Here is a 15816-nt window from a genome sequence, read left to right as displayed (position 1 = left end):
TGTCTCTGTGGAACCCTCCACCTCAGTTATACCTGTATAATGTCTCAGTGGAACCCTCCACCTCAGTTATACCTGTATAATGTCTTAGTGGAACCCTCCACCTCAGTTATACCTGTATAATGTATCAGTGGAACCCTCCACCTCAGTTATACCTGTATAATGTCTCAGTGGAACCCTCCACCTCAGTTATACCTGTATAATGTCTTAGTGGAACCCTCCACCTCAGTTATACCTGTGTAATGTCTCAGTGGAACCCTCCACCTCAGTTATACCTGTATAATGTCTCAGTGGAACCCTCCACCTCAGTTATACCTGTATAATGTCTCAGTGGAACCCTCCACCTCGGTTATACCTGTGTAATGTCTCAGTGGAACCCTCCACCTCAGTTATACCTGTATAATGTCTTAGTGGAACCCTCCACCTCAGTTATACCTGTATAATGTCTTAGTGGAACCCTCCACCTCAGTTATACCTGTATAATGTCTCAGTGGAACCCTCCACCTCAGTTATACCTGTATAATGTCTCAGTGGAACCGTCCACCTCAGTTATACCTGTATAATGTCTTAGTGGAACCCTGCACCTCAGTTATACCTGTATAATGTCTTAGTGGAACCCTCCACCTCAGTTATACCTGTATAATGTCTTAGTGGAACCCTCCACCTCAGTTATACCTTTATAATGTCTTAGTGGAACCCTCCACCTCAGTTATACTTGTATAATGTCTTAGTGGAACCCTCCACCTCAGTTATACCTGTATAATGTCTCAGTGGAACCCTCCACCTCAGTTATACCTGTATAATGTCTCAGTGGAACCGTCCACCTCAGTTATACCTGTATAATGTCTTAGTGGAACCCTCCACCTCAGTTATACCTGTATAATGTCTTAGTGGAACCCTCCACCTCAGTTATACCTGTATCATGTCTTAGTGGAACCCTCCACCTCAGTTATACCTGTATAATGTCTCAGTGGAACCCTCCACCTCAGTTATACCTGTATAATGTCTTAGTTTAACCCTCCACCTCAGTTATACCTGTATAATGTCTCAGTGGAACCCTCCACCTCAGTTATACCTGTATAATGTCTCAGTGGAACCCTCCACCTCAGTTATACCTGTATAATGTCTTAGTGGAACCCTCCACCTCAGTTATACATGTATAATGTCTCAGTGGAACCCTCCACCTCAGTTATACCTGTATAATGTCTCAGTGGAACCCTCCACCTCAGTTATACCTGTATAATGTCTCAGTGGAACCCTCCACCTCAGTTATACCTGTGTAATGTCTCAGTGGAACCCTCCACCTCAGTTATACCTGTATAATGTCTTAGTGGAACCCTCCACCTCAGTTATACCTGTATAATGTCTTAGTGGAACCCTCCACCTCAGTTATACCTGTATAATGTCTTAGTGGAACCCTCCACCTCAGTTATACCTGTATAATGTCTCAGTGGAACCCTCCACCTCAGTTATACCTGTATAATGTCTCAGTGGAACCGTCCACCTCAGTTATACCTGTATAATGTCTTAGTGGAACCCTCCACCTCAGTTATACCTGTATAATGTCTCAGTGGAACCCTCCACCTCAGTTATACCTGTATAATGTCTTAGTGGAACCCTCCACCTCAGTTATACCTGTATAATGTCTTAGTGGACCAGTGCACCTCAGTTATACCTGTATAATGTCTTAGTGGAACCCTCCACCTCAGTTATACCTGTATAATGTCTCAGTGGAACCCTCCACCTCAGTTATACCTGTGTAATGTCTCAGTGGAACCCTCCACCTCAGTTATACCTGTATAATGTCTCAGTGGAACCCTCCATCTCAGTTATACCTGTATAATGTCTCAGTGGAACCCTCCACCTCAGTTATACCTGTGTAATGTCTCAGTGGAACCCTCCACCTCAGTTATACCTGTATAATGTCTCAGTGGAACCCTCCACCTCAGTTATACCTGTATAATGTCTCAGTGGAACCCTCCACCTCAGTTATACCTGTATAATGTCTCAGTGGAACCCTCCACCTCAGTTATACCTGTGTAATGTCTTAGCGGAACCCTCCACCTCAGTTATACCTGTATAATGTCTCAGTGGAACCCTCCACCTCAGTTATACCTGTATAATGTTTCAGTGGAACCCTCCACCTCAGTTATACCTGTATAATGTCTTAGCGGAACCCTCCACCTCAGTTATACCTGTGTAATGTCTTAGTGGAACCCTCCACCTCAGTTATACCTGTATAATGTCTCAGTGGAACCCTCCACCTCAGTTATACCTGTGTAATGTCTCAGTGGAACCCTCCACCTCAGTTATACCTGTATAATGTCTCAGTGGAACCCTCCACCTCAGTTATACCTGTATAATGTCTCAGTGGACCAGTGCACCTCAGACTGCAGTACCTATCCTATTGTTTTTCTCAGGCAGAGAGAGGAAAGTGCCCCCATTTTAGATGGACAGTGTGGTGCTGCTGTATGGTACCGGTGGTGCTGTGGATATCATTAAATAAAGATGAATGCAGGGGAGAAGGTGACTGCAGCCCCAGGCGAGCCCCTCCCTCACAGACAATATAGGCCTTTGGAACATTCCTCTCATCTGCATTGCACAGTTATTATTGGTGTAACAGAACACATGAGCAGATAGGGACTGTGGGAATATGTGAAGTGATGTGTGGATGTGGGTAGTTTGCTGATGAAGGGTGTGTGTGGGGGAGTGTATTTGTGTGTCTGTCTGTCTGTGTGTCTATGTCTGTGTCTGTGTGTCTGTGTGTCTGTGTCTGTGTGTGTATGTGTGTCTGTGTGTGTGTGTATGTGTGTGTGTGTGTGTGTGTGTGTGTGTGTGTGTGTGTGTGTGTGTGTGTGTGTGTGTGTGTGTGTGTGTGTGTGTCTGTGTGTGTGTGTGTCTGTGTGTGTGTGTCTGTGTGTCTGTGTGTGTGTGTCTGTGTGTGTGTGTGTGTGTGTGTCTGTGTGTGTGTGTGTGTGTGTGTGTGTGTGTGTCTGTGTGTGTGTGTCTGTGTGTGTCTCTGTCTGTGTGTCTGTGTGTGTATCTGTGTGTGTGTCTGTGTGTGTCTCTGTGTGTGTGTCTGTGTGTGTCTCTGTGTGTGTCTCTGTGTGTGTGTCTCTCTGTGTGTGTGTGTCTCTGTGTGTGTGTGTGTGTCTGTGTGTGTCTCTGTGTGTGTGTCTGTGTGTGTCTGTGTGTGTAATAACAATATTAATTATATATATTAATAATAACAGATACAATGCATCCACAGTGTTACTGTGACAACAGAGCTGAATGGATAAACACTGGAAACAACGTTTTTAATTTATCCCTTATTTTACCAGGTGAGTTGACTGAGAACACATTCTCAATTACAGCAACAACCAGGGGAATAGTTCCAGGACAGAGGAAGGGGGATGAATGAGCCAGTTGGAAGCTGGGGATGATTAGATGGCCATGATGGTGTAAGGGCCAGATTACAATAAGTGCCATGGGATCTTTAGTGACCACAGAGAGTCAGGTCACCCGATTTAACATCCCATCCGAAAGACGGCACCCTACACAGGGCAATGTCTCCAATCACTGTCCTGGGATATTTTGGGGGGGACCAGAGGAAATAGTGCCTCTTACTGGCCCTCCAACACCACTTCCAGCAGCATCTGGTCTCCCATCCAGGGACCAACCAGGACCGACCCTGCTTAGCTTCAGAGGCAAGCCAGCAGTGGGATGCAGGGTGGAATGCTACTGGAAAATGTCAGAATGATTTTCTGACTTGAAATTTGTCAACAATTTTTTTTATTGAGATACAAATTGTCAACAAGATCCATCTTGATACACATTATGGTAATAAGATGCAAGATCTTTATAAAGGGACATGTTGAAAGGAAGAACTGTGCAGAACTGTGGAGAACAACAAGCTTGATGAGAACGTTCCTCTATGATCCCAGATGAAGGACATTCGCCTGCGTCCCAAATGCCACCCTATTCCCTATTTAGTGTTCTACAGGTTTTTAGAAAGAAATAAACATGGAAATATCAAATGTACATAAGTACTCAGACCCTTTGATCAGGACTTTGTTGAAGCACCTTTGGCAGTGATTACAGCATCGCGTCTTCTTGGGTATGACGCTACAAGCTTGGCACACCTGTATTTGGGGAGTTTCTCCCATTTTTCTCTACATAACCTCTCAAGCTCTGTCAGGTTGGATGGGGAGTGTCGCTGCACAGCTATTTTCAGGTCTCTCCAGAGATTTTAGATCGGGTTCAAGTCCGGGCTCTGGCTGGGCCACTCAAGGAAATGTACAGACTTGTCCCGAAGCCACTCCTGCTTTGTCTTGGGTGTGTGCTTAGGGTCGTTGTCCTGTTGGAAGGTGAACCTTCACCCCAGTCTGAGGTCCTGAGCTCTCTGGAGCAAGTTTTCATCAAGGATCTCTCTGTACTTTGCTCCGTTAATCTTTCCCTCGATCCTGACTAGTCTCCCAGTCCCTGCCACCACCATGCTTTACTCTAGGGATGGTGCCAGGTTTCCTCCAAACATGACGCTTGGCATTTTGTCAAAGAGTTCAATCTTGGTTTCATCAGAACAGAGAATCTTGTTTCTCATGGTCCTTTAGGTGCCTTTTGGCAAACTCCAAGCGGGCTGTCATGTGCCTTTTACTGAGGAGTGTCTTCCGTCTGGACACTCTACCATAAAGGCCTGATTGATGCAGTGCTGCAGAGATGGTTGTCCTTCTGGAAGGTTCCCTCATCTCCACAGAGGAACTCTGGGGCTCTGTCAGAGTGACCATCGGGTTCTTGGTCACCTTTGACTGGCCATATGGAACTCTCCCCTCCCTATAGAACATTCAGACAGATGGATATGGAACTCTCCCCTCCCTATAGAACACTCAGACAGATGGATATGGAACTCTCCCCTCCCTATAGAACACTCAGACAGATGGATATGGAACTCTCCCCTCCCTATAGAACATTCGGACAGATGGATATGGAACTCTCCCCTCCCTATAGAACATTCAGACAGATGGATATGGAACTCTCCCCTCCCTATAGAACACTCAGACAGATGGATATGGAACTCTCCCCTCCCTATAGAACATTCAGACAGATGGATATGGAACTCTCCCCTCCCTATAGAACAGGGGTGTCAAACTCATTTTAGCTCAGGGGCCACATGGAGGAAAATCTATTCCCAAGTGGGCCGGACCGGAAAAATCATGGTATATATAACTTAAAAACAACAACTTCAGATTGTTTTCTTTGTTTTAATACGATCAACATACAACATAAAGCTGGAGCCTGAGGACAGTGTGTCCAAAATAGTACAAGCACAACATCACTATTAATCATAAAACACCTCAAGTTTATTTGAAAATTCTAAAGAAAAAGAACACACAAACACACAATGCCTCAGTGATTAACAGAACTGTTTCACAGATCACAGAACTATATCAGGGTGTCATTTCTCAGGCAGAAATGTAGATAAAAATAATGAAATCCTGTTCCACAAACAAGTGCAAGAACCACAGAGTCAAGAATAGGTTAAATATACAAATAAAATAAAAACAATTAAAAACAATAGCACATCAACATAAAAACATATAAACATAAAGCTGGAGCCTGAGGACAGTGTCCAAAAGCACAACATCACTATTAATCATAAAACACCTCAAGTTATTTGAAAGTTCTGAGGACAAAGAACACACAAACACACAATGCCTCAATGATTCACAGAAGTATATCACAGATCACAGAACTATATCAGGGTGTCATTTCTCAGGCAGAAATGTAGATAAAAATAATGAAATCCTGTTCCCCAAACAAGTGCAAGAACCACAGAGTCAAGAATAGGTTAAATATACAAATAAAATAAAATCAATTAAAAACAATAGCACATCAACATAAAAACATATAAACATAAATCTGAAAGCGTTGCTCAAACTCCCGTAACAGTCCAGTTATTTTATCTTTGAACCGCTTCATGTCTGCCACATGTTGGGTCGCGCACACATTTTTCAGACAGGGGAAGTGAGCTGCATCACCACCGGCAAGTTGCGTCTCCCACAATGACAGCTTCAACTTGAAAGAACGTATGCTGTCATAATTGTAACGATCCCGGCTGTCTGAGTCGGGTCCTGTCTGGTGACTAGTGTTCCTGTTCGTAATCTCCAGTTTCCCGAGGGTTCGGGAACGCTCCGGGGAGCGCTCTTGTTTTCCGCACCTGCATCCCATCAGCAATCTGCACACCTGGTCCTGATCATCACCCTTCTTAGGCTCTGGCCCAACATCCAGTTCCTGCCGGATCGTTAGCCATGAACAGTATGTTTGTCAGCGTATCAGTCTCTGAGCCATTAGTGTTAGTTTTGTTGTTTTGCACCTTTTTGACTTGCTGTGTACTGACCTCCGTTTTGTTCTGTCTGCAGTCTCTCACCCGAACCTTCACCCAACCTCTGCCTGATGGTCGGCGGCTGCCGAGCCAGTACCGGACCAACCACTGCACCCTCAACAACCCATCCACGCCACCCGCTCTGTTCCCTGGATTATTCAGCCTCACTCGGAATCTATTAATAAACACTCACCTTTGTCTCAACGTACCTTGTCCTGGTCTGCTTCTGGGTTCTGGCTAAGTAAACCGTGACAGAACGATCCGGCCAGTAATGAACCCAGCGGACCTGGACTCTGTTCGCCATGCTATTACCCAGCAGGAGAAGATGTTGGGCCATCATAGCATGGTACTACAGGAGATCGCGTTGTCAGTTCGGAACCTTTCTACCGGTCTGACGGAGGTCCAGAACCAACGCAAGTGTCCGGTGGAGGATCCACTACCGGTTTCACCCATCTCGCCTGCCGCTTCTGAAGCTGTGTCCATCCGTGAGCCCAAGGTTCCGACGCCGGATAAATATGAGGGGGAGCTGGGAAGATGCCGTTCCTTCCTTATGCAGTGTGGACTAGTGTTCGATCTACAGCCCTACTCTTATGCCACAGACAAGGCTAGGATAGCCTTTGTGATTGAGTTGCTGCGTGGTCGAGCGCTGGAGTGGGCTTCAGCCGTTTGGGAACGACAGGATCCCTGCATGGCTTCATACCAGGGGTTCACGGCCGAGATGAGGAAGCTCTTCGACCATTCCGTCCGAGGGAGGGACGCAGCTAGGCGCCTGTTTTCGCTTCGCCAAGGAACTCGCAGCGTGGCCGACTTCGTGATCGAGTTCAAGACGTTGGCTGTGGAGAGTGGGTGGAACGAGGAGTCTCTGCAAGCGGCCTTTTACCAGGGTCTGTCGGAGCAGCTCAAGGATGAGTTGATCTCCTATCCGGAGCCTAGTGACCTGGACAGCTTGGTAGCTTTGTCTATTCGGGTGGATAATCGAGTCCGAGAGCGAAGGAGGGAGAAGCAATGGGGTCCGTCCAATCGATCAGCTTCTCAGTTCCCAGTCGGGTCGGGTGGTGGACCAGAACACGTCGATCATTCTCCACCACAATGGATTAGTGGAGAGGTCCTCTATCCCGATTCTGAACCCATGCAAGTGGGGGCGGCACGGGTTAACCAAGGAGGAGCGTCAACATAGACGTAAGACCAACTGCTGCCTCTACTGTGGTAGCTCGGGACATTACATCTCCACTTGTTCCCGGCGGTCGTCAAACTGCCCGGCTCGCTAAAGTTGGGAGGACTTTTAGCGAGCCAGTTTCAACCTCTCAGTACCTCTGTCAGACCCCGTTTCCCGGCTACCCTTGTGAACAGGAATCAGAGCTTAGCGCTTAACGCTTTTATCGATTCAGGTGCCGATGGAAGCTTTCTTGATGCCGAGTTGGTGGAACAGCTGGGGCTTTCCAAGGAGCAATTGCCGGAAGCCATTGAAGCGACCACTCTGAACGGCAGTAGTCTGGCACGTATCACGATGAGGACTGAACCGGTTAAGATGCGGTTGTCGGGGAATCATTCTGAGATGATTTCATTCTTCATTCTGCCGTCTTCCCATGTTCCTCTGGTCCTTGGATACCCCTGGCTGAAGGAACACAATCCCACGTTCGATTGGGTGACGGGCAAGGTAACGAGTTGGAGCCTTGATTGTCATGCTAACTGTCTCAAGACTGCCTGCCCCCATTCGGTTCCCAGTCAGGTGATTGAGGCTAAACCCCTAGATTTGTCCCTGGTTCCCGAGACATATCACGATTTGGGGGAAGTTTTCAGTAAGCAGAAGGCTCTGTCACTCCCTCCCCACCGACCATATGATTGTGCCATCAACCTGGTCCCTGGAGCTGTCTACCCCAAGGGAAGGTTATACAGTATCTCCCGACCTGAACGTGAGGCGTTGGAGACCTACATCAAGGAGTCCCTAGCTGCTGGTCTCGTTCGTCCTCGTCATCACCCCCTGGGGGCAGGATTCTTCTTTGTGGGGAAGAAGGATGGCTCTCTTCGACCGTGTATTGATTATCGGGGGTTGAATGACATCACGGTCAAGAACAAGTATCCCCTGCCCTTGATGAGTTCTGCCTTCGACTCCTTACAGGGTGCTACGGTGTTCACCAAGCTAGACCTACGCAATGCGTATCACCTGGTCCGGATCAGAGAGGGGGACGAGTGGTTGACGGGTTTCAATACACCGATGGGTCACTTCGAGTATCAGGTGATGCCGTTTGGACTGACCAATGCTCCAGCGGTATTCCAGAGTATGGTGAACGACGTCCTGAGAGATATGATCGGTCTCTTTGTGTTTGTTTACCTGGATGACATTCTGATCTTCTCGAAGGAACCTTCCGACCACGTCCAGCATGTCCGGCAGGTTCTGCAGCGATTGTTGGAGAATCGCCTGTTCGTGAAGGCCGAGAAGTGCGAGTTTCACGCCCACACGACATCCTTTCTCGGGTACATCATCTCCAGGGGAGAGATTAGGATGGACCAGGAGAAGGTTAGAGCGGTTCTGGAATGGGCCCAGCCCGGTACGAGATTGCAACTCCAGAGATTTTTGGGGTTTGCGAATTTCTACCGCAGATTCATCCGGGATTACAGCCGTGTGGCCGCTCCGTTAACTGCCTTGACTTCCAGTATCAGGACCTTCAAGTGGAATCCGGAGGCGGATCGAGCGTTTCTGGATTTGAAGAGGCGATTCACCAACGCACCGATTCTCTCTCAACCGGACACGGCCCGTCAGTTCGTCGTTGAAGTGGACGCGTCTGATGTGGGAGTTGGCGCCATCCTGTCGCAGCGATGCTCCACGGACAGTAAACTCCATCCCTGCGCCTACTACTCTCGTCGCCTTTCGCCTGCGGAGAGGAATTACGATGTGGGTAACCGGGAGCTTCTCGCGGTGAAACTTGCCTTGGAGGAGTGGCGCCACTGGTTGGAGGGGGCGGAGCAACCGTTTATTGTCTGGACTGACCACAAGAATCTTGCTTACGTGCAATCGGCTAAACGCCTCAACTCCCGTCCAGGCCAGGTGGGCGTTGTTTTTCGGACGATTCAAGTTTGCCCTGACGTTCCGACCTGGATCTAAGAACGGCAAGGCGGACGCCTTGTCCCGGATGTTCTCCAAGACGGAGGAGAGTGGGTCCAAGACCGAGACAATCCTCCCCCGGAACTGCGTCGTGGGAGCAGTTATGTGGAAGATTGAGGAGGAGGTGCTGGCGGCCCTTCGGACTCAGCCCGGTCCCGTAACGGTCCACCCGGTCGGTTGTTTGTGCCTGAGTCGGTTCGTCCTGCTGTCCTCAAATGGTCCCACGCCAGCAAGATGGCTTGTCACCCTGGCGTGGCTCGGACAATGGCGTTTCTTCGCAGACGTTTTTGGTGGCCTGCCATGGCCGAGGATACTCGGGGTTTTGTTGCTGCCTGTCCAGTGTGTGCGCAGAATAAGAGTACCAATCGGCCCAGCTCTGGACTACTTCACCCCCTTCCTATTCCCCGGCGACCATGGTCGCATCTGGCCCTGGACTTCGTCACTGGGTTGCCCGCTTCTGAGGGGAACACGGTCGTTCTGACTATCGTGGACAGATTCAGCAAGTTCGCCCACTTTGTGCCTATTGCCAAGCTTCCTCTGCCTCGGAGACGTCCGAGATCCTGGTTAGGGAGGTTTTCAGGGTCCACGGTTTGCCCAGTGATATCGTTTCTGACCGTGGCCCTCAGTTTACCTCTGCTGTCTGGAAGTCCTTCTGTTTGGCCATTGGAGCTACAGTCAGTCTCACATCTGGTTTTCACCCCCAATCCAATGGTCAGGCGGAGAGAGCCAACCAGAAGATGGAATCCACGCTACGCTGTCTGGTCTCTTCCAACCCCACCTCCTGGGTCTCTCAGTTGCCTTGGGTTGAGTATGCCCACAATACTCTTCCTACATCTGCCACTGGGATGTCTCCCTTCCAGTGCCTGTATGGCTACCAACCTCCCCTGTTTCCTTTTCAGGAGAAGGAGCTCTCAGTGCCTTCTGTTCAGGCCCATATTCGCCGCTGCCACCGGACCTGGCATCGGGCCAGAAAGGCACTCCTTAGAGTTTCGGACCGGTATCAGCTCCAGGCGAATCGTCGCCGGATCCCCGCTCCCACCTATACCATCGGAGATAGGGTTTGGTTGGCCACACGGGATCTTCCGTTACGGACTGAGTCTAGGAAGTTGTTACCGAAGTTCATTGGTCCGTTTGTGGTGGAGAAGGTGATCAATCCAGTGGCAGTTCGACTCAAACTACCGAGGACGCTCAGAGTCCATCCCACCTTTCATGTCTCCTGCCTCAAGCCTGTCTTCCTCAGTCCTCTGTTGCCTCCTCCGCCTCCTCCTCCTCCTCCTCGGATGATCGGAGGTGGTCCTGCCTACACGGTGCGTCGCATCATGGATTCCAGACGGCGGGGCCGGGGTTTCCAGTATCTCGTGGACTGGGAGGGGTATGGCCCTGAGGAGAGGAGTTGGATTCCGCGGCGACAGGTCCTAGATGCGGACCTCATCAGTGACTTCTACCGCCTCCATCCTGGCGCTCCGGGGAGTCCGCCCGGTGGCGTTTCGCCGGAGGGGGGGTACTGTAACGATCCCGGCTGTCTGAGTCGGGTCCTGTCTGGTGACTAGTGTTCCTGTTCGTAATCTCCAGTTTCCCGAGGGTTCGGGAACGCTCCGGGGAGCGCTCTTGTTTTCCGCACCTGCATCCCATCAGCAATCTGCACACCTGGTCCTGATCATCACCCTTCTTAGGCTCTGGCCCAACATCCAGTTCCTGCCGGATCGTTAGCCATGAACAGTATGTTTGTCAGCGTATCAGTCTCTGAGCCATTAGTGTTAGTTTTGTTGTTTTGCACCTTTTTGACTTGCTGTGTACTGACCTCCGTTTTGTTCTGTCTGCAGTCTCTCACCCGGAACCTTCACCCAACCTCTGCCTGATGGTCGGCGGCTGCCGAGCCAGTACCGGACCAACCACTGCACCCTCAACAACCCATCCACGCCACCCGCTCTGTTCCCTGGATTATTCAGCCTCACTCGGAATCTATTAATAAACACTCACCTTTGTCTCAACGTACCTTGTCCTGGTCTGCTTCTGGGTTCTGGCTAAGTAAACCGTGACAATAATACTGCGTGACAACTTTGTTGCGCCCTTGCAGCTGTTTGTTCAAGTTATTCAGGTGCTCTGTAACATCCACCATAAATGCAAGGTCCGGCATCCATTCTGCGGAATGAAATTCTAACACTGGTTTGCCCTTTTCTTCCATGAACTGTTCAATTTCTTCTCGTAAATCAAAGAAACGCCTCAGCACAGCACCTCGGCTTAACCATCTTACCTCAGTGTGGTATGGCAGGCCATAGATGTGGTCTTTCTCTCTGAGAAGGCTGTCAAACTGACGGTGATTCAGGCTTCTGGATCGGATGAAATTAACAGTTTGGATGACCACCTTCATGACGTCATCCATCTTTAATGACTTGCAACACAAAGCCTCCTGGTGCAAAAGTCAGTGAAAAGTCAAAAAATCACGTCCTCCATTTGCAGATTGCACTTTCTCTCTGAACTTTGTCACAACGCCGGTTTTTTCCCGATCATTGAGGGCGCACCATCTGTAGCCAGGCTGACAGCGCGGGACCAGTTCACTCCGACCCTGTCCAGCACGCCGACGAGTGCGGTAAAAATATCAGCTGCTGTCGTTGTATCTGTCATCGGCACCAACTCCACGAACTCCTCGGTGACGGTCAATGTGTCATCAACTCCGCGGATGAAAAATGGCCAGTTGTGCAACATCTGTAATGTCAGTGCTTTCATCAATTGCAACCGAAAACGCAATAAATGACTTTACTTTTTGCTTCAACTGGCTGTCCAAATCCACTGAAAGATCGGAAATTCTGTCTGCAACTGTGTTTCTTGTCAGGCTGATATTTGCAAAAGCCTGCCGCTTTTCAGGGCACACAATCTCCGCTGCCTTCATCATGCATGTTTTTACAAATTCACCCTCACTAAATGGTTTTGAAACCACTGCGATTTCATTAGCAATGAGGTAGCTAGCTTTCACTGCAGCGTCACTGATGTCTCGGCTGTGAGTAAACACAGACTGCTGTTTCTTCAGACCCGCCAACAGTTCATTCACCTTCTCTCATCTCCGCTGTCCTTGAAAGTTGTCATATTTGTCGGCATGAAGACTCACATAGTGGCGACGAAGGTTATATTCTTTCAGCACTGCAACATGCTCTGAACACACCAAACATACAGCTTTCCCATTCAATTCCGTGATTAAATAGGATGACCATTTTTCTTGGAACACTCTGCACTCTGCGTCCACTTTTCTCTTTTTTGACAGAGACATATTGGGGCAATGAGGGTGCCAAAGCACATAATGTTAAAAGTAGAAGCCGTAATAAATATTGCGGGCAAAACAAAGTAGCTCATTGGCTGCACGTGCTTGACCTACTTGCTCTGCCCCGGTATAAACAGTTTGCTTGCTTAACGCAATTGCTATTGGACGCAATTGGAACAGCAGTTTATTTTATTGAAAAATTGCAGCGCATTTTTATACCCAAAAAAAATAATAATAAAAAATCTTTTTTTTTTTTCTCAAAATCATCTCGCGGGCCGGATTAAACCCGTTTGCGGGCCGGATCCGGCCCGCGGGCCGTACATTTGACACCCCTGCTATAGAACATTCAGACAGATGGATATGGAACTCTCCCCTCCCTATAGAACATTCAGACAGATGGATATGGAACTAGAGACTGTCTGGTCTCATGGTCACTGTCTGTGTGTGACCTGTCCTTGAGCTAGAGACTGTCTGGTCTCATGTTCACTGTCTGCTAGACCTGTCCTTGAGCTAGAGACTGTCTGGTCTCATGTTTATGTTTACTGTCTGCTAGACCTGTCCTTGAGCTAGAGACTGTCTGGTCTCATGTTTACTGTCTGTGTGTGACCTGTCCTTGAGCTAGAGACTGTCTGGTCTCATGTTTACTGTCTGCTAGACCTGTCCTTGAGCTAGAGACTGTCTGGTCTCATGTTCACTGTCTGCTAGACCTGTCCTTGAGCTAGAGACTGTCTGGTCTCATGTTTACTGTCTGCTAGACCTGTCCTTGAGCTAGAGACTGTCTGGTCTCATGGTCACTGTCTGCTAGACCTGTCCTTGAGCTAAAGACTGTCTGGTCTCATGTTTACTGTCTGCTAGACCTGTCCTTGAGCTAAAGACTGTCTGGTCTCATGTTTACTGTCTGCTAGACCTGTCCTTGAGCTAGAGACTGTCTGGTCTCATGTTTACTGTCTGCTAGACCTGTCCTTGAGCTAGAGACTGTCTGGTCTCATGTTTACTGTCTGTGTGTGACCTGTCCTTGAGCTAGAGACTGTCTGGTCTCATGTTTACTGTCTGCTAGACCTGTCCTTGAGCTAGAGACTGTCTGGTCTCATGTTTACTGTCTGTGTGTGACCTGTCCTTGAGCTAAAGACTGTCTGGTCTCATGTTTACTGTCTGTGTGTGACCTGTCCTTGAGCTAGAGACTGTCTGGTCTCATGTTTACTGTCTGTGTGTGACCTGTCCTTGAGCTAGAGACTGTCTGGTCTCATGTTTACTGTCTGTGTGGGACCTGTCCTTGAGCTAGAGACTGTCTGGTCTCATGGTCACTGTCTGCTAGACCTGTCCTTGAGCTAGAGACTGTCTGGTCTCATGTTTACTGTCTGCTAGACCTGTCCTTGAGCTAGAGACTGTCTGGTCTCATGTTTACTGTCTTCTATACCTGTCCTTGAGCTAGAGACTGTCTGGTCTCATGTTCACTGTCTGCTAGACCTGTCCTTGAGCTAGAGACTGTCTGGTCTCATGTTTACTGTCTGTGTGTGACCTGTCCTTGAGCTAGAGACTGTCTGGTCTCATGTTTACTGTCTGTGTGTGACCTGTCCTTGAGCTAGAGACTGTCTGGTCTCATGTTTACTGTCTGCTAGACCTGTCCTTGAGCTAGAGACTGTCTGGTCTCATGTTCACTGTCTGCTAGACCTGTCCTTGAGCTAGAGACTGTCTGGTCTCATGTTTACTGTCTGCTAGACCTGTCCTTGAGCTAGAGACTGTCTGGTCTCATGTTTACTGTCTGCTAGATCTGTCCTTGAGCTAGAGACTGTCTGGTCTCATGTTCACTGTCTGCTAGACCTGTCCTTGAGCTAGAGACTGTCTGGTCTCATGGTCACTGTCTGCTAGACCTGTCCTTGAGCTAGAGATTGTCTGGTCTCATGGTCACTGTCTGCTAGACCTGTCCTTGAGCTAGAGACTGTCTGGTCTCATGTTTACTGCCTGTGTGTGACCTGTCCTTGAGCTAGAGACTGTCTGGTCTCATGGTCACTGTCTGTGTGTGACCTGTCCTTGAGCTAGAGACTGTCTGGTCTCATGGTCACTGTCTGTGTGTGACCTGTCCTTGAGCTAGAGACTGTCTGGTCTCATGTTCACTGTCTGCTAGACCTGTCCTTGAGCTAGAGACTGTCTGGTCTCATGTTCACTGTCTGCTAGACCTGTCCTTGAGCTAGAGACTGTCTGGTCTCATGTTTACTGTCTGCTAGACCTGTCCTTGAGCTAGAGACTGTCTGGTCTCATGTTCACTGTCTGCTAGACCTGTCCTTGAGCTAGAGACTCTCTGGTCTCATGGTCACTGTCTGTGTGTGACCTGTCCTTGAGCTAGAGACTGTCTGGTCTCATGTTCACTGTCTGCTAGACCTGTCCTTGAGCTAGAGACTGTCTGGTCTCATGTTCACTGTCTGCTAGACCTGTCCTTGAGCTAGAGACTGTCTGGTCTCATGTTTACTGTCTGCTAGACCTGTCCTTGAGCTAGAGACTGTCTGGTCTCATGTTCACTGTCTGCTAGACCTGTCCTTGAGCTAGAGACTGTCTGGTCTCATGTTCACTGTCTGCTAGACCTGTCCTTGAGCTAGAGACTGTCTGGTCTCATGGTCACTGTCTGTGTGTGACCTGTCCTTGAGCTAGAGACTGTCTGGTCTCATGTTCACTGTCTGCTAGACCTGTCCTTGAGCTAGAGACTGTCTGGTCTCATGTTCACTGTCTGTGTGTTTGGCTCCTCCCCTCCAGACGTGCAGCATATAAAGCGCGGGGACATCATTCTGAAGAGGGAGCTGGGAGAGGGGGCGTTTGGGAAGGTGTTTCTGGCAGAGTGTTACAACCTGAGCCCCACCAAGGAGAAGATGCTGGTGGCTGTAAAGGTAAGGAGGGTTACCCCAAACAGATACAGCTGACCGTTACAGCTGTCTGTGGTAAATGGTGCTCATTATTCAGGTTATGTATATCACGAGTGGTTTACAGCTGGCAGGAGAGAGGGACACAGCAGCGCTGGAGAGCTGTGTGTGTGTGTGTGTGTGTGTGTGTGTGTGTGTGTGTGTGTGTGTGTGTGTGTGTGTGTGTGTGTGTGTGTGTGTGTGTGTG

The 15816-nt window shown here is 48.9% G+C and overlaps 1 protein-coding gene across 1 annotated transcript in view; it reads left to right on the top strand.

Annotated features, from left to right (window-relative positions):
- Positions 1–15596, top strand: part of LOC121564390 (NT-3 growth factor receptor-like) — a gene marked incomplete at its 3' end in the record, with an annotated part of 183184 nt that extends 167588 nt beyond the window's left edge. The window contains exon 13 of the mRNA XM_045214016.1: positions 15466–15596. Coding sequence (XP_045069951.1) covers positions 15466–15596 — 131 coding nt within the window. The remainder of the gene's footprint in view (positions 1–15465) is intronic.
- Between the last annotated feature and the right edge of the window lie 220 nt (positions 15597–15816).

The sequence above is a fragment of the Coregonus clupeaformis genome, unplaced genomic scaffold (genome assembly GCF_020615455.1).
Source record: "Coregonus clupeaformis isolate EN_2021a unplaced genomic scaffold, ASM2061545v1 scaf0181, whole genome shotgun sequence".
In the NCBI taxonomy this organism is placed as follows: domain Eukaryota; kingdom Metazoa; phylum Chordata; class Actinopteri; order Salmoniformes; family Salmonidae; genus Coregonus; species Coregonus clupeaformis.
Note: the sequence above shows the minus strand (reverse complement) of the source record. Positions and strands in the feature narration are given on the sequence as shown.